This window comes from Salarias fasciatus, chromosome 7, assembly GCF_902148845.1.
Source record: "Salarias fasciatus chromosome 7, fSalaFa1.1, whole genome shotgun sequence".
NCBI lineage: Eukaryota > Metazoa > Chordata > Actinopteri > Blenniiformes > Blenniidae > Salarias > Salarias fasciatus.
Window position 1 is genome coordinate 7,609,132 of NC_043751.1, and position 24,084 is coordinate 7,633,215.

The window sequence follows — 24,084 nt, forward strand, 5'->3', positions numbered from 1 at the left end:
ATATTGTTTATTTATTTGGCTGTTCCTGTTCTGTCTGGCAACTGAAAAAAGAAAAAGTATTACGTGTACTGTACAAATTTCAAGAAATGTGAATAACCGGCCACCTGTCGTGCCTGAATTCCCAGCAGTGTGGAGGGGAAGCGTCGACGAGCGCAGGGTTTTCTTGCTGGAACATGAGGCGGGCCTGCAGTGCTGCGGCCCAGTCTCTCTCTATCTGTATCATGTGAAAACGTAAATCTCTGCTATAGCGTGCAGCCAGCATCACCCACACTCTGCTAGTTCCACATGACAAAATATCTGCCACTAAATCTGGTCAAGAAATAGCTCATGAGGAATAACATCTCTGTTCCACGGAGCAAGATGAGGAGTGAAGTTGTGTGACGCATACGGTTACAGTCAATGAGCATTAACTGCAATTATTTTCTGAGTGGAAGTGACAATCCCAATCCATCGGGGAGCATTGCATAAAATGAGTCACTGCACGGGGGTGGAAACAAGTTGAGAGTCATTAAAAATGACAGCTCAGATCCTCACGTATGAATAGAAGCGAAGTGTTGCTCTCAAACTGGTGATTCAGAAAAACAGTCCACCTGTCTGTGTGTAGGCTCCGACACATCAGGAGATGTTTTTACCTCCGGCTGGATCTCAGTTTATCTGAGGACATTTAAAATTAAATACAGTCCGCTTAATTTCTGTTGAATTAGCTTCTTCTGCAAAGTACAAGAAAAGTTTTGTATTTCCACAGCAACGTACTGAAAACCGTTCAGACACCTCTCTGATCTAAAGGTTCAAATCTACAGTAGTTTAGAAACACGGACTAAACTGTATCTTATTTATTGTGTAGTAATAATAACAGTGTTGAATTCCTTGACCTTTCACATGCTTTCGGCTCGGTCCCTCATGAGATGCTCTGCGAGGCATTCAAGTTTTTCCACGTCCTGGTGAGTATCACAAGGCTGGTGAAGCCATACTTCCTGTGTGATGATGCAGGTTGGCTGTACTGGATGGCCGCTGTAGCAGAAAGGCATCATGGCGTTGTGTACCATCTCACCACTGGCCTTCAGCATGGCGATGGAGCTCATCATCCGAGCATCAAAGTGGGTGGCTGGAGGTCAGCGACTGGACAGTGGGCTCCGACTACCTCCAATAAGAGCGTTTATGGATGACATGACTGCATTAACAACTACGAAAGCGTGCACCAAACGGCTCTTGAAGAAGCTCCAAGAAAACATCACATGGACCAGGATGGAAATCAAACCCAGTGAATCCCGCAGCATTTCCATCATGAAAGGCCGGCTCTCTGATGAGAGTTTCAGCATCAAGGCAGAAGCAATACCAACGGTGCAAGAGAAGCCCATCTTTTGATGGACGGCGGTACAACGCTGAACTCAAAGACCCTCAGAAGACACTTTGGCCTTCTGGTCAAAGTCCCGGCAGTGCGCCTTTCTCATAGAGCTCACTGTCCCCTGGGAGGACGCCATGGGGGAGGCCTTGAACGGAAAAAGCTTCGCTATGCCGACCTAGTGGATGAAGCTGCAGCAAGAGGTTGGAAGGCTGAGGTGTGGCCAGTCGAAGTGGGCTGCAGAGGCTTCGTAGGCCACTCCATCACAAAACTCCTCAAAGACTTTGGAATTTCAGGAAGGAGAATATTTCTTTAAAGTTTCAAATGTTTTTTTATATCGGATTTTAGCGGTTTCATTCATCTCATCCTGAATTTTTCAGATAATTTTGACATTATAGAATAGAATAGAATAGAATTTTTGAAACTCCACACAATATAAATGGAAAGAAAGATTTTTTTTTTGTTTTTTTACTCAGGACATAAAGGTTATTTTAAACATGACTGGTGTTTAAATGAAATCAAATAAGATAAAATGTTTATTTGGTCATGATTAGAGGAAGTTTGAGGAGCCACGACAAAAGGGCCAAAAAGCCACATGTGGCTCCAGAGCTAACATCTGATCTGTAATGATTAAAAATACAGCATGCAGTAAGGGAACACCAGACCCGACGCATCTGTGGAGCGAAACACACACACTGCTCTGGACTGTGCTGCACTCTGCAACAGACAACAAGACGAGCAGCTTGTAGAAAGAAACAAACAAACACTGGAGACACAGCAGGATGTGGGCCAGCAGCCATACACCATCAGGTCTGTTTTCTCAGCAGTCAGCGGCCTGGTTTCCTCCACGCCATCCCTCACCTCTTCCCGCTCCGGCGCCGACCTCAGACACTTCACCACGTCTCTGAACGAGACATGGAGTCTTCTGGACACACAGGGACTGAAACGTCTCCCCCCTTCGCTGCTCCATGTCTCTGCTGACATCTTAAGCCTACCAACTCTTCACGAAGGAAATTTCAACTTACAATTCTGTGAGCTGCAGATGTCCAAAGATCCGCCAGGACAGTGTGGTCAGCATCGGGTTCTTGGACAAGTTTCTGGATGAAAGAATGACAGAATGAAAGAGTTAAAATTCGCTCAGCACAGGGAAGCCATCACAACAGTATAATCCTAATACAGCCGTTTTACCCCCATTTTTATCTGTTAGTTCCTTTTTTCCTCCATTTTTCAGCAGCTCTGCCAAAAATGAGTCAACAAGCGAGACATCTAGTGCACGTCTCATGGATAAAGACAGAAGCTCAGATAAATGAATGCAAACTTTTAAATAATAATGTCAACAGTTATAAGATGCAAAATAAGTAAAATTACAATTAAAATTACAGATTACATTGGCTTTAGCTCCTTATTCATCATTTTAATTGTTGACCATCACTTGTTCGAACATGACCGAGAAGCTTTCTGTAAGTTTTTTTCCACCGACAGAGCAGAAAGGAAAGCAGGGACACTGGCTGCTGCCCTTTTTCACCAGAGATGTTGGAGCCGAAGGACAGAAATAGAAAGCAGAGTGAGCAAAAGAGGACAAACAAAGAAAATGGGTTGAGACTGACAGCAGGGATGAGGAAGACGCTCTCAAAAGAGCTGGTTCACTTCCAATCACCTTCCAGTCTGACCACAAAGACATGGAAGGTAATACTTGATTATAAAAATTGATCTAATTAATTACCAGCTCTGTAAATGAATCACATTTTAATCACATCTCAGCACACGAAGCAAAATCTTTCAGTCAGAAGTGATTTTGGTAGCTTGATCAATGGACGGACATCTGATTGTGTGTTGTTTCAATAACCTTAATCACACATCGTTTAATAGGTTTGAGTAATCTTTTTCTTTTTGCATTCTCACATTTGTCCGCAGCTCATCAGGAGGGCGGAGCAGAACAAGAGGTCACTGCAGGGATCTTCGAAGAGTGTGTCAGTGGAGGCCACAGTCAGCATGAGGCAGCAGAAGAGTGTATTCTGACCAGCAGGGAGCTTGTCACGATTTATATCTTGTGTTCTTTGTGAGATTCTGTGGTTTCAGGGTCCTTCACGTCCTCTCCTCATGTCTTCTACTGTCCCCTGACGCCCCGGTGTCTTTCGCCTCTGTCCGAGTGTTTGCTGGCTCCGGTATTTACAGGGTGTGTTCTGCTTGTCGTTCCATCTCTTCCCTGTGGATAACACTTCCATGGCGATCTGTGTTCTTTGTTGGATTTTCTAGTGAATCTTTTTTTTTTTGCAGCGGTGCTGTTGTGGAATTTACATATTGTGTGTTGGATTTTTTTTTTTTTTTTTTTTGGGGGGGGGGGGGGGTTGCCATTTTTGAAATAAAGAAGAGCTTTTGTTCCACCAACAGCAATGTTGGGCGTAGTGAACTTGCTCCTGATCCAAATCTAACAAAACTAATATTTACTGTTGTTTCAAGACAAAATCTTATTAAAGTGCAGCTTCACTTCAGTCGAACAAGGCAGGCAGGGAGAGGCAGGGAGAGAGAAAAAATGGAATCGCATTTGTAAAATGGTGAAGTTCATAGTATTGATTTGGAAAATATAAATAAAGAAGGAACTTTTGAAAGAAAGACAACGTCCAGTAATGGTCAGTCCAAATCTGCAAAAGCATGAATGTTGCTGTCATGTTTACATTAAATGCAGGAAACATTGTCAGACATCAGTCAGCCCAGTTTTTTATTTGGAGAGCAGCAAAAAACCTCCATGAAAGTGGTATCTGTAAAAAAAAATAAATAAATAAATAAAAGTACTCCCAGTGTTGTACAAAACAGTAAAAGTACTGCCCTGTTTTCCACACAGAGAAAACTGAAAAATGACAGCAGAAGAGTTGATTCTCCCTGCAGTCATCGTGGATATGGTGTCTACAATAATTAATGAGACGGTTGCTGATGAATTGACGGCTGTTCCTCAGGGCGCTGGAGGACCTGCTGTCTCGCCGTGCTGTGAGTATCGGCCACGGTCAATTCATCCTGTCACAGTTATCAAATGAAGATTTGATGATTTGCAAGTACGTCACCGTCAGCCCAACAGCTGATGAGTCCTACAAGCTCATTAATGATTATGTGATAGGGCGCGATCTGAAATTGGAGAACTGTTTCCACGGCTGACGAACAGATCATTTCAGAGAGAGGAAATGCACTAAAGGCTCATTTACACAACAACATTCCATGTGAAAATTCAGAATTGTTTTGCTTTTCTTCCAGAAAAGTTTTGCATTCACACAGCAACGTATGAATGATGAATAATTATGACAAAGAGAAATCACACTGCAATATAAATCAACACAGTTCGTCACAGGAGTAGATCCTTACGGTACAGAAAGAAAAAGAAAGTAACCAGACCTGGGTAGTATCGTTGCTACCAGAGCTGCATGATCATAATTTGAACATGTGACATGTCTTTTCTGATAATCTAACTATCATAAAGGCAGCGGAAGGGAGATTCTTTTCAATATCGGCGTGGACTCATTATTTCCACACTTCAAGCAGCATGTTTGATTTTGACTTGCTTTAGGAGAGTTAATCAGTAAACAGAAGGATCAGTCGTCTGCTATGCGGATAATGGATTGATTCTTGAAGCGTGCAGCATGGAGCTTTGATTCCTTCTGCCAAGAATAAATAATAACAATATCTCTGTACGTGCATTCGCTGCTGCCTGAACCACTGAAACAGAAAACATTCCGCATCCCGCTCAATTTAACAGAAGGGTAAATGATTTGGTAAAAGCTTCATAAACTAACAGAATATCAAAATAATTCTAAAATGATCTAAATATATCGGAAATACTGGAGCTGGAGTCGTGACGGTTATAAAATAATCGTACATAACCTGGTTTAAATGAGGTTTTTCCAATGGAAACTACCAACATTTTAAAGAGAACATGAACAGTTGGGCCAGTTTTCTTTTCGCAAGATTCATCCAGTGCATGCAGCGTCGGGCAGCAGGAGCTTCTTTGTGCGTATCCAGTGTGTGGAAGACATATTTTATGCTATTGTAGCAAATGCACAGTGAAACTATAGATCCTGATTTTTGAGGATCCTGCAGAAAAATTGCGCTAAATTGCATGCTAACAGCGTGGGAACAGTTGTATCCAATTGAGGTTTTTTGGCGTGCAATCGGCCCCATTAGTGTTTCGGCGTTCTCTTGCTTGCGTTTGCTCAGGGCTGACAAACACACTATAATTCAGCGGCCACATGCAGCCCAGTTTGAAGGAATTGGGCTTGAAAAAGAGACTTCTCCACAATAACCAAGTGATTTCAACTATGGAGCTGTATAGAAATCAGACACGAATGAGATTTATATAATATAATGATCACTGTTGTTGTATTTAGGGTGCGAGGCTCTGACTGTAGTGATTGAATCCTCCTTAAAAGTGGGCTTTTGCTTGAACTGGAAGAAATGTTTCAGACAGCATTTATGTGAAAAGTCACTCACAAAATCACTTTTTTCTTAAAAAAAAAAAAGACGTTTAATCTGGAAAATAGGTGACAAGATGCGACCAAAAATGGCTAAAAACCAAACAAGTCTAGATGACCAGTTTTCTACAGAGTGGAAAGGATCTGCTCCTGCATCAGGAAGTCCAGTTGTAGCGATGACGGTCTCTCTTGTACGGTCACATATGCCTTTGATTTGATCTCCGTCTGCAATCAAAGCCCGTCGTCTCCTCTTCGCTGATGTAACAGTGCTTATTATTGGTGGCTGCTGAGATCATGGCCCCTCATCACTATTCCACTCAGGACAATGAGAGAAAAGAGACAGCGGAGAGTGTACTCATTCCATGTAAATGATTAGCCTGCAGTGAAGCAGTGGACCCTGACACAAACAGAGGCTGTGCTCTGAACTACTGCTTCTAGATGGCTTCACTTTGTTTCTTTCTTTCACGTTTTGGAATTGGAAAAAACAAAAAAAGATCAGAAAGAGAAGTTCAGGTTTGATGGCTCTTCCTGCTGTTTATCACACTACACCACACTACAGCAGCCATTCTGCAGGTTTTCTTGTTTTCCCAGTAAAGGAAAAACTTATGTTGGCCAGAACTTGATCTGTACAAAGTATAGTTTTGATACACTGATGTCGAGTCTACTAGTATCAGCATATTTAACCACTTTTCCTCAATAAAGATTTCCGTGTTAATGAAGGTAAGTGGAGCAGACGTTGGACTGGGAGGGATTTTCAAATGAAAACGTGTTTTGACACAAAAGCACCTGACTTTTCTTGGCAGCTACAGCGACACTGTTGATAAGCTAACGAACTGTCCGACCACACTGAAATATTCACAGAGGCGATGAGGGTTCCCGACAGAGTCACTCAAACCATTGAGCAAGGCACTGGAGCCGCCGGCACTGCTGCAGGTTTTAATCATGAAAACAAAGACCCAGGAGAAATCTACATCTCTGCTAAGATGCGATCGTGAGACAACCTGCGTTTTTTTTTTTCCCATTTCATGTGAAAAAAAAATACATTTTTTTTAAATATTACTTTTCCGATACAAAGAGATGGCTTGTAAATTAAAAACACACTTGAAAAAATAGCGATCTGTTGAGTTACTGTCTCATGGAGAAAAAATGATTCTTCAGCTCACACAAGAATAAATCTCGTCAGACGGCAGATGGAGACTTTGACCCTGGATTGAGCTCAAACATTGAGTGTTCTCTGTTCTTTTGCAGCCGACCGAGTCGATACTTGACCAGCAGTTTTTCCTGAAGTGAGCGTCTGACAGACGTTGATCACCAGAAGGAGAATAACAGCTAATCCTAGGTAAGCTTGAAAGTTTGTCTTGGCGATTTCCCAGCAAAGGTCCCATTTCAGTTTCAGAAAAGTTTCATGTTTACTCTGCAACATTCTGGAAAAGATGTCTGTATACATGGAAATAGCAGAAATGCTGAAAACAATGTAGTTTTCATGTTGGGTGCAACATTTTTTCCCGAATTTCCATATTCTACTCGTCAGAGAATACAGGTGCCATCCCTAAAGAAACACTGGAAGCTTGAAAACATGCACAAGGGGTCAAAGGTCAGAGTGTAAAGCATTACAGCAATGTGGTGTATGCATTACCAGTGGCACATGAAGGAGGTGTTGCTATTTTTTACTATAGTTATTGTCAATATTAGTCTCAAAATGAAACAAAACTGAAGTGAATAAATTAAAAAAATAGTAAATTATATTCAAATGATAAAATTCATACGTTTCAAATGAAAAAACAAGTATAATTTGTCATAGACTCGCTTATTTAAGGCACAATGGGGTACTGCATCTTGTTAGGATGAATATAATAATAATAATCGGACTATTTTATTGAGTGTTCAAGTAAACGGTACAATCAGATCTGTCACTCTGAAACTGAATCTGAATGCATTTCCTGTTTCATTCGATATTCCTATCACGATCCACTCCATCATCAGCCTTAGCTCAAACTTTAAAAGCATAAATCAAGCACGCTGCTATGAAGTAATGATTAATTCCAATAAAAAACTAGAAGGTGACACATTGTTTACACCAGATCAATCTCATTAACATGAGCGTGATTTCAATTTCATTCAAGGAACACAGGCTTTTTTTTTTTTAGAGGAAGTGTGTGAAGGACTGAGAGTCCAGGTTTCCTAGCAACACAAAGACTCACACACACACACACACACACACACACACATCGAAGTCCACAGCCTCACAAACACACACAGAAACAAACAGCAGATGGCTGCGTCTGTGTGGAGCCAGCTGTAGCTCGGATCGCCACAGTTTTCTGCTGCCGTTGCCATGGCAAAGGATACAAAGTGTCAAGATGTAGGAAGGAGAAGGCTATCGATCGCTAACATCGGCTGTGTGCTCGCTCACCTGTTCGGAGACTGAAGTCTGTCCCCCGACAGTTTGTAACCTTTAGCACTATCTGGAAATACATGCCAGAGCTTCCACAAATACACACTTTGGTCCACAGATTCTGTTGTCTCTCACACCAGGAGGTCATCAGAGGAGGTGGATAATCTCAGTGCTCCTCCAAGTTCTACACGTTTCACAATGATCTCGTCTTTTATGCAGCGTCACTCTCATTTGGTTCCCATGATAAAGCGAATGTCTGTAACCGCGCACCCGACTCCTGCTTTACAGCAGCGGCTTCAATACGAAGGCCTTGCTACACTGTAAGGCCTGGTTTACATGGAGTCATGACACTCATTTCAGAAAAGATCTTGTGGATTTTGTGGATCTAAAAACACACTCAGAAAATATCTGTCATTACAAGTCCCTTCATCAGCATCATTTCCTGGAGCACGAAGCTTCTCAGCACCACTGAAGGATCTGATTGGACCCTGGTTTATAATCCACCTCACCTTGACCGAGCCTCACTTACTTCCTGACGAATACGACTACGACTTGTACGATGGGTAAGTGCAGGTGGACATAAATCTGCACATAAACCTGATGACAGTATAACTCCCAGCATGCATCAGGGACTGTCGGAGGGTGTAGTCATTATTTGGGCCAACCTTCACACGGCGACCGAGGTTAAAAGGCTTGTATCAGATGACGTCCACGGAGCTGGAGCGTCCTGTAGGAAAGGAATACACGCCAACATCTCTCGCACTTCCAGCTGGTACTGCAGCTGAAACAGGATTAGGATTACCTGGACGATCCTCACCTGCAGGTTCATTCTCAGTCAATTCATTCTGGAATAATACTAAAACATTATTTCACTCTGAGTTGTGCTGCATGCTACAGGATTCACTCACCAGCGATTCTACATGACTAAAGAGTGACTGAAACACTCATGAACAGTGAGCTGGACGATGTGGCGGAAAAGAGCTCGGTCTACAGTCTGCAGTCCACAGTACAGCAGCAGTGTGGAGATAAATGCTAGGCAGTCATAAGTCGGGCTCTCTGTTTGGCATTTTGTGCACAAAAACTTGCAAACACAAAACCCCTGCATGGATAAAAAAACAAAACAAAAACAAAGAAGCATTCATCCTGATTAAAATTCAGAGGGACTGACTGGAGATGCTGGCAGAATGAAGATCGCTGATAGGACAAATGTGACTCCGAGGAGCTGATGTCCATCTCTGACTGAACCCCGCGGAGGTGCTTCTTCACTCCACATGGCTCTACTTAACCTGACCTCTGGGAGCAGAGTCCGAACATCCAACCGCTTGACTTCCTGATGGTTCAATTAATCAGTAACTACCCGTCACACCGTCAGAGCCTGGCACTCATCTCTTCGCTCCTGTAAATACGAACATCTTACAAGTCTTTGCAACTGTGTTTGTTTTTTAAGTATGGCCTATTGACACACTGCAGAGTGTATGTATTGATAAAGCAAAACAAACACGCACAACAGTCATATCTCAAAAGAGAGCCTGTGGAAAACAAAGCATAACCTCCTCGATTGAGGTAAAAATAACAGCAGTTATGTAATAAAAGAGGTGATTTCAATTCGTTCTGGGGTTGATCATCATTTCTGGAAGCAGGATGCAGAAGAAAACTTCTGCTTTTAATACATTATGGAAATTCGAGGTGAATTCTTATTAAATGTACAGGCTAAGTGGCCATGTGGAGAAGACATAACATTTTGAGAGCGATCCACTAAATGGCACTAAATCCTACTAGGTCCAGGTATCAAGATCCATAAAGTGATCCACATATGAGTGTTTTCACGTCACTTTGTTTGTCTCTTCCCAATGAAATGACTCTGGAACATAATGCTTTCAGAGTCATATATTTCAAATGACCTGCTGTTGTCTGTAGACACTTACATGTAGTGCAGCTGGGGGTTGTTGGAGAAAACTCGAGGGTGAATCGTGTTGAGGTTACTCCTTATTATAGTTCTGAGAGAGACAGAAAAAGAAAAACAGTCATTCACCTTTACTTTTCTTTGCTTTCTTCATCAAGGTAACAATTTGTGTTTTGCCATATCGCATTTTGTACATTATGTGAGAACGTTAAAACACTGCACAGACAAAACGAAGCCCAGTAGAGACGTGGAGGACTCACAGCCTCTGCAGCCCGGTGTAAAGCTCCATATCGATGTGTCTTAACGTCTGCAGATCCGTCCAGTTTTCAATGTGTCTGAAAGGAAGCACAAGAAGAGATTTCATTAAAAACAGACTCTTCTCACTGTAAAACAATATTTGCAGTGATTCATGGAAACCTCTGTGTGAGGTAAAGCTGTTCCTGATCCATCTATCCACAGGTCAGAGGTCACGCAGTCTCAAGCAGTGAGTCCCAGGAGCCACATAAACCCAACTTCATCTTGACCAATAAAACAGAACCATATTTATACTGAAACATTGTAAAATATATAGTTTTTCTTTGAAATGGTGCGGAGCATATAACATGGAAACGTCTGAATTTTCAAAAAATCAAATCGCAACATGAAACCAATTTTAACGTAACCGTCGGGTCCAAAGTAAAGTAAAATGTCCCAAAAAACAATCTCCCATAGCTGTCGCATTATGCATGACTGCATGGCTTTGAGGCTAATGCTAGTTTGCTAGCTGTCATGACAGCATCACTGATGTCTCAGTTCGGGTCTCAGTGTCTTGTTGTGTCGGCTACTCTTAAGAAGTTTGTTTAAGAAAATCAGCGTTTTGCTTGAGATTTTTACAGTTTTCTTGGTTGTTCAGTAGCCAGATTGGAGGCACTTGTGGGCCGGTGTAGGGCCATGGGCCTTACGTTTGGCACCCGTATCTTTATGAATCTTTCGCGCCCCCCCCCCCTCATCAGGGTCGGGACACCATGGTTGCAAATGTCTAAAGGACCAGTATGGGACACTTTTCAGCTCACATGAACGCTGATCTCTGATATTTTCTGGGTGACGCCAGCAGGACATGTTTTTCATATGATCGATGTCAATCAGAAGTCCAGTATCAATAAAACCCAACAGCCTCTCTTGATTTCAGATTGCTCCGTACTGTGTGAAAGTGATGTAGGTGGTGTTTACAGCTGGGGCTTTTCTGAATGTCACCGTGATGCTGACACACACACACACACAGGACTCCAGAGTTTAGTAAATAAACACCTGGATTATGGGATGAAGGGGTGAAGAGACGAATGATTAAATCAGCTTTATGAACATCTCTATGATAAATACGCAGCTCAAAATCAGCTGGAACAATAATGCATCTATAATGTGTTCCACTGCTGATTATTGATAATCTGTCAGTTTCGCGACAGGGTGTGGCGGGTCCTTTGAATTGGGACGGTTAACAGCAGCATATTGAGGGGGCAAATTAACAACTCTTAGGCCTGTTAGCATGACAACAGTCAACATGAAATGGCATCGTTCTCCATTGGTAATAAGTTAATGGAAAGCCAGAATCAATGCAGTTTTATTTTATTATTTCTATTCATTTATGTATTATCTTATCAAAGCCAGCACACTTGGTGGGTGGCGGCTTCTGCTTCTTTACAGTGTGTTTGCTCGTGCGCTGCATGGCAGCACGACCAGACTCCCAAATACTTCCAGCGCGATAACGAAGGAACTGTTAATTGCACAAAGCACTGCAGTGTGTGGAACCTGCAGTCTTTCCCACATTACTCACCACCTGAAGGTGACATTGTGTCAAAACAGAGGAGCAAGGCGCAGACTGGCGTGCTGAGGTCAGCTGCCGGAGCTGCGTCAGCAGCTTCATTCACAGTGCATTAGCTGATAACTCCACTGACAAAAGACCAATACTGCACCTTCTACAGCGGCCAGATGTGAATCCATTTGCAGGAAAACCAACCAGGACAGTGATGAAAGTACAAAATGTCAGCAGATGAACCAAATTGTGGGATGTAGTAAAAAAAACTAGGATTGAATCAGAGACAGAGTGAAGCAGCAAACCTGCAGTTAAGATTCAGGACACGATGTCAAGTGACAACTCAACTGTGTTCAGAAATACTAAAAATGGAACTTTGTTTTAAAGCAGCTCCCATGGTGGAACGTTTTCAAAAACGCTTGGATTCCATCACTGTGTAGACGGGCGAAAAGGAACTTTCTAAACGCTTGTCTCCTTGTTGAAAATGGAAATGCCGCTACTGCACACACATCACGGCTTGTGTTTTCAAGTATAGAGGCCGTAATAGCCTTCCTCATTTATCTGTATGAATATTTGCATGCTTGCCATTGTTTATAGCATGTTGTTCTCAGCATTCACGTGAGGGTCTGCACAGCACCCAGCAGCGGCCCAACAGAAAAACATGGTTTTCAGTGTTTCTTCAGTTGCAGTGTAAGTGCACATAATTTCCGAACATTAAACCTTTCTGAATCATTACTGTGTGAACGGTGCTTCGGTGAGTAGGATCAGAATCCGCAAGAAAAGGGAGGAGATCGTAAACATCTTGTTTACATTAAACAAGCTTGGCTCAGAAGGTTCAGTGTCCTGCATGTTTAGATGCTTCAGCATACCTCAGTCACTTCATTATTTCAAATTCAGATCAAATAAAACCCAGTAATAACCCTCTGCATTAATAAGGTACCTTGTGGCAGGGAGAGACCTAAAACATGCAGGATTCTGGACTGCGCCAAAGAAAGCAACTTAAAACACCTCAAACCCACCAGTTGCCTCATTGATTTCTCATTATATTGCAAAGGAGCAATATGTATATGTGCACACTGTTCACTGACATGAAATTGCATGAGCTGACAGCTAAAAGAGAAACACGTGAGTGCACTGAATCCTGGATCAAGCTGTAAATCATATATTGTCAATACTTGATGAGAACCATGTTAGCATGACGTCTACCTTAGAGCTGTCAACAAGAGGCCAACATGATAAATCATCCTAATTCTTAACACACCCACTGCTGGATCCATGAAATGGTCTGAAGCACCGATTCTGACATTTCAAACAGGTAAATATAGGGCCAACATGACATTTTTGCCTCATGTTCAAATAAAAACAGGCACCATTACAGTTTTTATATTGCTTTTGCACTAAATTAACCAGAGAAGTCATTTTGTTTCTTTAGATCAAATTGTGTCTACAGATTACAAACAAAATAGCATAAAATAATATGGATCTAGGATTGAAGATGATAGTTCACCTTGACAGCTTGTCAGTCATTCATTTTCTAACATCAAGTCATTTCTTCTTGTGCAAAAGGCATATTCAGAGAAACGGACAGAGAGTTTCCGGCTCTCTCAGAGAGGAGAAAGCACCACTGAGCAGAGTAAATTATAAGTACGTAATTGATTTTGATTAGTATCAAAATAAAAACAGCGAAGGCAAATAGGCAGCGTGTAGTGTAAAGTGTAGAGCTGGACGACCACGGGAACTGAAGCTGGGGTAACCATGGCAACAGCTTTGCACCCACGTAAGCATCTCATCTGTTGTTTTCAGTTACTTTGTATTCAGCAGCAGGAGACGCAGTCAGGGGAGCTGTCCAGTGCTGAAACTACTGTGCTTCGGCTTCAACCAGTCCAATCCTGTCTGACTGCTCTCATCACACCGTTCAAACAGCAACAGCAAACAGCACAACGCGCAGCGACACCGAGAGAATCCGCTGACACACGACGGAGCCACTCGAGGGCAGCGCATGGCGGGTAAAACACAGCATATGTATAAACCCCACATCAACGTTATTCAGAGAGCACTCCGTGGTGCAGGTCTGAAAGCAGGGGTGAGTCAGTGGTGTCTTTGATTTATCAAAAATGCTGCGCACTTACGCAACAGCTCCATTCCTTTTTTAGACTCTGATATCCATCCATACACACAAACTGCTTCGATCACGGTGAAGCTGAGAGGGACACGGGAAACGGCAGCGCTTTTGGACTTTCTGCTCAGCAGCACCAAACACATGCCAGCATGCACAAATGTAAAGCCATGCACATCTGAGTGAGAGGAATATCAACGCTGATTTCAATTTATACTCATGAATGTTTCTATTGATGCAGGCGCGGCCGTGAATGATGGTGACGACCATGAAAATCTCCACACCTGTTGAATGTGAGAGACTGAATCTTAAACTGTGTAACGTTTACAACCAGCGGTACACAAAGCCCTCTCTAGTGTGACGTGAAGTAAAGACATAAACATTTTCCATCCCTCTTTGTCTAATTCAGCGTAACGGTGAGCTTGAGCAGATCCACCCTGGACAGGTCTGATCCCTGAAACTCTTTAGCATGTAGCAATTAGCTTTGTTCAGAGCAGTTAAACTGATGAGTGAGATCAGACTAACTCTGCTGATTAAGTTGCTTCTGTTATACTATCTTTCTCTTCCTCTTGATAATTTGACAGGTAATAATTTACACGCCGTCTTACTTTCGTCATTCTCATTCATATTTAAGAATCTACAAACAGCGGACATCGCTCGCGCTCTCTTGTTTACCTGAGAGCGACGTTACTGACGCATGACGTCACGTAAATACTCGACGGGTTGTATCGGGGAGCTTTTTCCGGGTATGCTATCAGTACTGAATTGATGCAGACCTGGAGTTCATCACAGGTCAAACAAAGAGACAAACCATCACACAAATTCACGCTCAGACATGTGAGTATTTAGTCACCAGTACACCTCCAAAGCACGTTTTAGAAACCAGAGCACCAATAGAGAGGGAGAACTTACACACACCTTACAGAAAGGTCTCACAGTCACTGGCAGAACCCAAAAACAGACTGTCAGACCGGTGTCACGTTCAGAGAGTTTGTTAGCAAGTCCAGGGCAGAAGTCTAACAAGCACAAACCAAACTGATCGCCAGAAAACAGACCAAGGTTCCTGATTCCGAAAAGGTAGGAAAATATATTAACAGGAAGCGAGATCTCAGAGACACAGTGACAATGTGGAAATGACACACTGAGCTGAGGGAGAGGATTTATACACAGAGACAAACAGATGAGGCACATCAGACTGTTTAGACACACAGGGAGGAATGACGCAGACCAGACAGGTGAGAAGAGAGAAAACAGGAAGTGATTGCGACTTTACAAAGACAAAGACCTCCAACCCAGACTCGAACCGGGGACCTCCCTGCTACAAGGTGAAGGTTACGACTGCAACACTTGCACGATGTCAAGTGAAAAAAGCAATATTTGATGATGTTGCAATAGCAGTAAGATTTACAATAAATACCTTTCAGTCTTTCAGCTTTAATATTTGTTAAATCGCACCTTTCTTTTCATGCTGAAAACCTTTTAGGTGTTTTTTTACAGTCCAAACACAAAGCATGAACTTCAACCCAAAACCTGCAGGAGGCATGGATCATATGAGGGGGAAAAACAGGCAATATCAAATTATGAAAAGAGAAAATGAGGCAAAATCCAAGCCAAACTGTGCAGGCCACAACAGCAACAACCTCTCTGTGGTGATATACAGGCCTCACATCATCAGAAAGGCAGTAAACAAACCAACACTCTGGCACTGCAGTCACATTTGTGATATTTCAGAGGAGTGTTGAATCAGAAGCTTCTCATCCAATAACAGTGGGTAATTACAGTAAAAGCCTGTTTGGTTCTGCAGCCCGAGGTGTCGGCCTTGTAAACACTAATGCATCAAACATCACTCTGACCTGCTTGTAATCTATTATTTCACACATAATTGACATTTTCTGACAACATTAGTGCATTACTGGACAAAATATTGATTTTTTTCATCCATTGTCATAATTGACAGCATATTAATATTGACATCAGCCTGAGACATCAGTATTGATCTCTTTGCATTGATCTTTTTGTCATAGTGTATTTGATAAATAGCTGCATTAAATGCATAAAGAAAAGAAGGAGGACACAACCACATGTTCTGACTTCTCCCAGACAGACGGGTGCTGAATGAACACATGTGTCGGCTTGTCCTTCAGTCTCAAAGTGATGAACAGAGAAATGTTGGTTACAGTATTCAAACCAAACAAGCAACTGAAGTGCATCACTCCTGGCTGAATTTCAACAACTTATTATCCACTGAAATGTCTTTTTTTTTTTTGTTTTTCAAGGTGCATTGAATGAATTTTTATTCATCAAATCTTTACAATTTTCCCCTGTTAACTACACCCACTTTTGCTTTTTGACCAATCACTCAGTGATCGACTCCTCATGAGGAAAATAAAAACCAGAGATCAGGGGTGTCAAACATAAGGCCAGTGAGCCAAAACCAAAAATTTCTTAAGAGTAGCAGACACAACAAAACACTGAGACCCGAGCTGCAATATCAGTGATGCTGCCATGAAAGATAGCTAACTATCATCAGCCTCAAAGCCATGCTGTCAGTGTGAAATTGTAAAGAAACCCAAAATGCAGCAGCTACAGGAGAAGCTTTTTAGACATTTCACTGTATTTTACACCAGAATGTTTCATTAAAACTGACTTCATGTTGAGATTGTATCGAAGCGGGATGCAATTCCAAAGTATGTTAAAATGTAGCTCATTAGTCCCGACAAACCCCATGAAATTCACAACAATCATCACACCGGCTTTAAAAGACGTGTCGTCCAGCACATTAGACCTGCCCCTCCCTCAACCAGGGATGCCCTTCATGCATATTACACACATCTACCGCCATGCACCTTCCACTACACAAAACAAAGACAGGCATGTCAACATACTGCACAATGCTACAGCAGTGCAGGAAACACTTTAATGAGGGACCTCTAAAACCCCGCGAAACACTGAAACACTGATATGAGAACGCATCCTTAAATGTCCCCGTCCATACCAGAACTGACCTTATGTTTCCAATTACTGCTTTAAATTTAGAAGCAAAAAAAAAGACACAAAAAAAATCATCAAAAGCAACAAACTCAACAAACGGCTCTGGATAACAGTGATTCTAACTCATGAATTTACTATATAAAGAACTTTATCATCTGAGTAATCTCTAATGACAAAACATGTTTGTGGCACAGGATGAATTTCATTTGGTGTAAAGTGTAAAGTGCTGTCTTGATGTGAAAGGTTGCAGACCCTACAGAACGTATAGCGCAGCCTGTAGATCGACGCCACTGCGCTCAACGTACTGCAGACAAAGTCGTATCCTGGAGAATTCAAGGCTGGTGGAGGTGTGTGTAGCGTTGACGTAGAGGTTGTGTGGAGGCGGTCTGCTACAATGCATTTGCACGCTGTTTGTGTACGGAGTATAAATTAGGCTCAATGGTCTTCGTATTAGAACTCAACAAGTAGCTACTCGTACTCCTTCTTGTTGGTGGCGAATCGGTGAATCCCTGAAGCTCAACAGTTCCTCAGCGCTACGCAGCTTTACCAGCCACCTACACTCTGAACAGAAGACATGAGCGCTCTCATTTATATGGCGCATAATGGCCACTAATGATATCAGATATTTTAACAGGCCTATTTATTTCAAACACACTCAGACTGAATCATGTTTATGGATGTTTATGAAACTTTAATGACTAGATTCAGCCCACGCGATCGTTTACACTGACACACAGAGAGTAAAAGCTGCAGGATGTCGGGCCAACGTGACGATGCTGTTGAGTTTTGTGATATCAAGATGATTTTTTTTTTTTTTGATGATTTGATGATATATTTGAGCTACGTGGAGCAGTCCATTCTAAGTTTTGCAGCATGAAATGTCTAAGTGAAGATCATTCTCAACTATCAGACACAAAACCTGTCACATGTTCCTGGATTGTATTTTGGGTGATTCCTGCTCTTATGATGCAGATTGTTCTGTTTCTTTCTTCTTTATCTGCTCTGCTTTCAACATCTACATATAATAACTCCTTTAGCTTCCTGCTCCTGGCCGGCGGATCATTCTGAGCATTGCTTCAGCAAACAACCACCTGAATATTTGGAATATAAAAGACTGTGAGAGCAGCGGACGCCCTTCCCCGTGCACTCTAGAAACAGCAAGCACACCACTTGTAATCTTTTTCCCCGTACCTCCCTGTGGATTTATCCTGTAGGCTGTTGAAAGGAGGGTTTTGAGAAGAATAGCCTACATTGAGGGGTGTCTGAAGTAAACCAAAAGAACGAACACACACACACACACACACTATTACGAGGTGGTGAAAAGGAATCTGTGTGAATTCATCATGTGATCCTCAATCTGACACCCTGTCAGCTTTGTTTTGTGCTTCTCTGCCACCACAGTGACGTCCACTGAGTCAGAGACGAACGGCACAGCTCGTCCCTGAAACCAGGCGGCGTTTTTCCTTCCCGTCAGCCGGTCTGCCGGTCCGCCGGTCCGCGATGTGCTTTCTGGTTGTGGTGGGTGAGAAACTGGACCAAATCAAGCTGTAGAAAGCTGTCGATAGCGGCTAATCTGTGTTGGATTCTACATTTCCTCTGAGCACAACAGAAATACTTGATACTGAATACTACAGATCTGTAGTAAAACGCAAACTTAAAGGATCGCTAAATACATCTCTCAAGATGAAACTGAGCTGTAGATGGCTCCTGAACTAAAATCCTATTTATTTCCAGCTGAGCTATGATGCACGGATGCTCTTGAATGCCCAAAGTATCACTGATGATCACGCACACACTATACCTCAGATGGATTTATTGGCCGCCTGGGTTAAGCTGCAAACATTTAAAACCCCCCAAAAAAGTCTTTGATATCCGTAAAAATCAAAAGATCAGTAGAAATATTCAACAGTTTGTTTCCCTGTAAGCAAATGCCCATACACTGCACCGTATGCTCAACGGTTGGTTTTCTTACTACTGTTATACTACAGTGGCTGTTGGGCGATTTCAAAGCAAGGAACAAAAAGTTAAATAAGAAAAACTCAACAGGAAACCACCATTTTCTGAGTTTTCAGTCACGTTCCATGAACAAAAAAAACACATCAGTTGTTTTCAAACCCTAAACCGGATTTTCATGCGGCGGATGTGGAAATGAATCTGCATGATTTGTATTCAGAGGATATTTCCCTCTTTTAGATATCTGTCTGACTGCTTCTCAGAAAACTGATGCTTTGAGATAGAAACTTTTTTTTTTTACCTGAGTCATTTCTGCTTTATTCAGTCAGCTCTCTTTGACAGATCCGGTCTAATCCCCATCAGGCCAAAGAACATCTTGGTGCTTCGTTTATTTCAACTTTCTATCAGTTTCAACCGCACCTACACGGTCCTATAACCATGAGAGGTTCCATCGACCATTTTCATTCAGTTTTTAGAATTGAACTTATAGAATCACTCTTTTACATTTCTTCAAAGGTTTTCAATTGCTGCGTTTTGTGGCAAGATGATATTATGTCATAAGTGACAAGCATTACAATAATAAGACATTAACACTGTTTTTAGGGATCTACCGATCCCGATTCCAGGATCGTGAATCGAGTTCGACACGGCACAGCGCACCCGAAAAACATCTCAGGTACAACCGAGCAAACACAACATGGCGTCCGGCGTCAGCTACGCCCCCCGTCCGCAGTTTGGAGATTCTTTAATATTAATGACAACGAACAAAAGTAGGACAGACAGTAAATTATCTTCTGCCAAAATACCAAGAGGAGGAGAAAGACAGCCGGTACAATGCCAGTGACTTAATGACTGGAGCGCAGAGTTCGCGCTATGTCTCTCAGCAGATCAACCGCCCAGTTGATCCACAGCTGCTACACACTGACCGATGTGTTCCGTAGACTGTAAGACTGATGGAAGTGTGTGTAGCGCTGACTCAGAAGCTCTGTTGAGGTGGTTCACGGTGGTGAATGGGCTTCATGTATCTTTATCTCAGTATGTGGAAATGTAGTCAATGTCAGTAAGTAACTAAAGGTTGGGGCTGTGGCAGCCAAGAGTGATATCAATAGATGCCAATCATGTTTGACTTAGTTGATGTAACTGCAATGTTGCCTTCATATTTAATTATTATTTAATTTAGTTTATTGACAATGTGTTTTTTTCCGATGTTGATATCCTGAGAATAAACAACGCGCTCCATTTTGTTTAGTGATACTTAGTTTAACTTTTCATCAGTAAGTTTTGTACCATCTTTTTCTTCTACATCGGTGTATTAAGCAGCAGATGACTGGATGGGATGGTGACAGATCTTGTAGACCACGGTTTTTCTTATCAGTGGTTTTAACAAAGCATCTCTTAATCCCGGTTAATTTTCTGAAGCAATCTTTTGAGGAGATTTTTGTAATCATGTAACAGAGGCTGATTGAATTGAAAGTCTTTAAAAGAATAAAGAGGAAGAAAACTTTCAACTCACACATGGAGTCATGACAAATGTATTTTCTGTTGGAAGCCACATGCAGGATGTATTTAACTAAAATGGTCACACATGTCCTGCTGTGTTGGGGTCTGAGAAAATGTATACAAAAGTAATGTTGATTCAATAATTAAACCAGAGAAAAGAGCTATTGGATTAATAAATAATGCTGGCTATTTTGACTCCACAGATCCATTATTCATGCGGTCCTGCACCTTGAATTTTCACATTAGAAATATTATATCAGGATCAGAATGGAAGCCTGGCTGTTTGGATTAAATGGTTTTATGCGTCATGAGAAGGTGAATAGATCTGATATGTAAATGGCTCCAATGATGGAATTAACTTTCTCGTGTGTAAAATACAAAATCATTTAAGGACATTCATCAAGCTTGTTCAAGAATGTTAGATTATGCTTTGAAAGGGGATGAAATTCACAGATGCATGATGAAGAGAGTGGATGCATCAGAAGAAGTGATGGATGCATCAGGTAATCCTGCTCAGCCTGGGCGCATCAGAGCAGACGGGGGGGGGGGGGGGCCGTGCGGCTCTCCGCAGCCCAGCAGCCCCGCGGCCGTGCGGCCGTACTCACATGGCCGTGATGTTCTGCAGGTCCTCCAGGTTCGCGGAGCCGTTCCCGGCGTTGCCCTGGAAGGACAGCAGCGGGAAGACGCGGCTGCCGTCGGACTTATTGCAGTAGATCTCGGTGGGCGAGCAGCTGCAGGTGGGCGGGCAGTCCAGCAGCGAGCCCAGGTAGTTGTGAGAGAAGAGGCAGAGCAGCGCGAGCAGCCTCCAGCAGCCGCGCGTCCTCGGGGCGCGACGCGCGCGAAACGCACCGAGGAATGCGCCAAATACATCCATGCTGTCCGATTTCCCCCAACTTTGGAGCGCAGGGGAAGGAGAAACGTCTGGAAAAAGAAATTAAAATAAATAATAAAAAGAATTCCCGGCGGCGTGAGTCCGCTCCGCGCGTGAACGTGGGTGTCAGAAAACCACGTCAAATGTGAGGAAAGGAAAGCATCTCCTGTCACGTAGGCGAGAATTCACGTGTCTGTGTGTTTGTGTGTGTGTGTGTGTGTGTGTGTGTGTGGAGGGTGATGATGACGGTGTGTGTGTGTGCGCGAGAGAGGTTTTAATGATGCCAGTCACGGAGCCTCTGTCCGTCCGAAATAAAAAATCAATAAAAAAGACATCAAGACGACCATAAAGAGAAAAATCCCCCAAATATTCCAGATATATAAGATGAGATGCCCGGAGCATGAACAGCCCTGCTCTCCTCTTTTATCTGCATCCTCCTCTCTCCGCTCTCCTCCTCCTCCTCCTCCTCCTCTGTGGCGCTGCTGCAGCCACCAGGCGACAGGAAAAGAAGAAATATACAAAAAGACTCCAGGAGGAAGGAGAGAGAGACAGAGAGAGAGAGAGAGAGAGAGAGAGAGAGAGAGAGAGAGAGAGAGAGAGAGAGAGAGAGAGAGAGAGACCATCCCACCCATTGAGCCTGATGGAGACAGATCTGAAATGTGTAGACTCACTCATGTTTCTGATCTGGCCTTTATGGAGGTTAATTACTGAGAAAACAATGTAAACAATGTGAGTTCAACTCAGCTTTCTTTCTACATCCTCAAATACACCACAGTCTGCTGAGAAAATATAAACAATTCCACTTGAGGAGGAGATGGTGGAAAGGAAAAACTCCCTTTTAACAGGAAGAAATCTGCAGAACCACACTCAAAGATGAACATATTTGATCGATTTATTCATTGATTGACTGATTCTTATTTGTTTGAAATATATTAAAAAATAATCCTCTTCTGATACAATCAAATAATCTTCTTCTGATCCCGGTCCTGGGCTTCAGACCTTCTTTCCAAAATGTTTTAGAGGTTTCCAGCACACCTGAGTCAAATGATGCTCATCATCAAGCTGTGCACAATGTGCAGGTCTGGATGTCCAGATTGGATTTGCTGCTTGAATCAGATTTTTTTTTTTACTATTTATTTATATGCTTTATGAAGGGACCCATGTCTGACTGTCATGTTTACACTTGCCTATACAGAAGAAAAATCGCTTGTGTGTATTTATATTGAAGTTCAGGACACTTCTGAACCAAAGTCTGACTGCAAAGCCAAAATCAGTGGATGATGGCTCATGTCTGATCCTGAAGTGGCAGTGCCTGAGAAGTTCACCAAACATGACCAGGAGTTCTACTTCGTGTGGTGCTTAGCCCACCTATGGGCTTCGCTATTGGTACCCTCCTTTGGCGCCAGCCAGACATTGAGACAGATCAAAAGAGTTGTCGCTCCAGTCATGCCCGCGCGTTGGCGTATGCCCTGCCCCGCTCCAAGAGGATATAATCTGGCAGTCCCTTCAGCTCTCCCTACTTCTTTCTCAGCCTTGAGATTGATCATTGCGAGACAAAGACACAGACAAAGACAAAGACAAAGACGAAGATGGATAAGTCGGCCCGATCTCTGTCGCCTTCCGGCATCAGGCCATACACCTGCCATGGATGCGGCACTCCGCTGATGGAGCAAGACTGGCACGAGTGCTGCTTCACCTGCCTTGGCTGACAGCATCAAAACCAGCGCGTTTCCTGCCCAGCTTGCTTTGCTCTTCCGCTTGAGGAAACCGAGCGTCCAGCTGCCTACATGGGCGCCGTTTCACCGGCTTCCGCAACAGCGGGGCACCGATCAGCCGAGACGGACCGAGGTTGCTGCATGAAGGGCCCCACCTCCTCGTCCATCCTCCTCTTGTTGTCGCTAAAAATGCAAACAATAAAGGCCGTCAGGCCCGTTACATCTCGAAAGAGCCGCAATCCTTTATTTCCCGCCACGTTCATACAACAGGCCCGTACCGAGCCCGGTCAGGGCACATTTCTCCCTCCACTCCATCCTCTGTCCACCGTCATGTGACGCAGAGTGTCAGGACGAGTGGATATGCTGTGGCTGCACCCGGACATTCCGGGTTTTCTAAAGAGCACAATCCTTCGCCTCTCACCAAGCTAGCGTCGCTGGGGCATACCGAGCGTGGCTGTGGTCTCCTCTTCACCGATGCGGCCGCTCCACCTGTGGTTACCTGCCGACGTCAGACGCGGAGCTCCGGGGCCGCTGGAGATGCAGTGACTGTGGTCACACATCCCGCATCTTCTAGAGAGAAGGCTTCCTCACATCACGCTGCACTAGCACGGCAGGGGCGAATCGAGCCCAGCATTAGCCTGACCCCCTTCATGACGGCCGGTTCACCTGATGTGGGCCCTTCACTGCCACCGGTCACGGAGCAGGCTGCTGTGGCCACGGCCAAACGCCCCTGGTTTTTTAAAGAGCACAATCCTTTGCATCACATCGCTGGGAGGAGCTGAGCGCAGATGTGGCCTCTCCCCGTTGAGCACGGAGAAGGAGCACTCAGGCTTCTACTCCCCTTATTTCCTGGTTCCAAAGAAAAAGGGAGGAGTGAGACCTATTCAGGACCTGCAGGTCCTCAACACTCACGTGACCACCAGGAGGTTCCGCATGCTGATGGTCAAACACCTCCTGGAGAGTGTCCGCACCAGGGATTGGATGACGTCAATCGACCTCAGGGGCGCCTACTTCCATATCCCCATCCTGATGAGGCACAGGAAGTTCCTCTG

At 43.4% G+C, this 24,084-nt stretch overlaps 1 protein-coding gene across 1 annotated transcript in view; it reads right to left on the reverse strand.

Moving 5' to 3' along the window:
* Positions 1 to 21,320, reverse strand: part of LOC115391968 (NT-3 growth factor receptor-like) — a 40,172-nt gene extending 18,852 nt beyond the window's left edge. The window contains exons 1-4 of the mRNA XM_030096403.1: positions 21,052 to 21,320; positions 10,358 to 10,432; positions 10,120 to 10,191; positions 2,368 to 2,439 (exon numbers count right to left, since the gene is read on the reverse strand). Coding sequence (XP_029952263.1) covers positions 2,368 to 2,439; positions 10,120 to 10,191; positions 10,358 to 10,432; positions 21,052 to 21,320 — 488 coding nt within the window. The remainder of the gene's footprint in view (positions 1 to 2,367; positions 2,440 to 10,119; positions 10,192 to 10,357; positions 10,433 to 21,051) is intronic.
* Between the last annotated feature and the right edge of the window lie 2,764 nt (positions 21,321 to 24,084).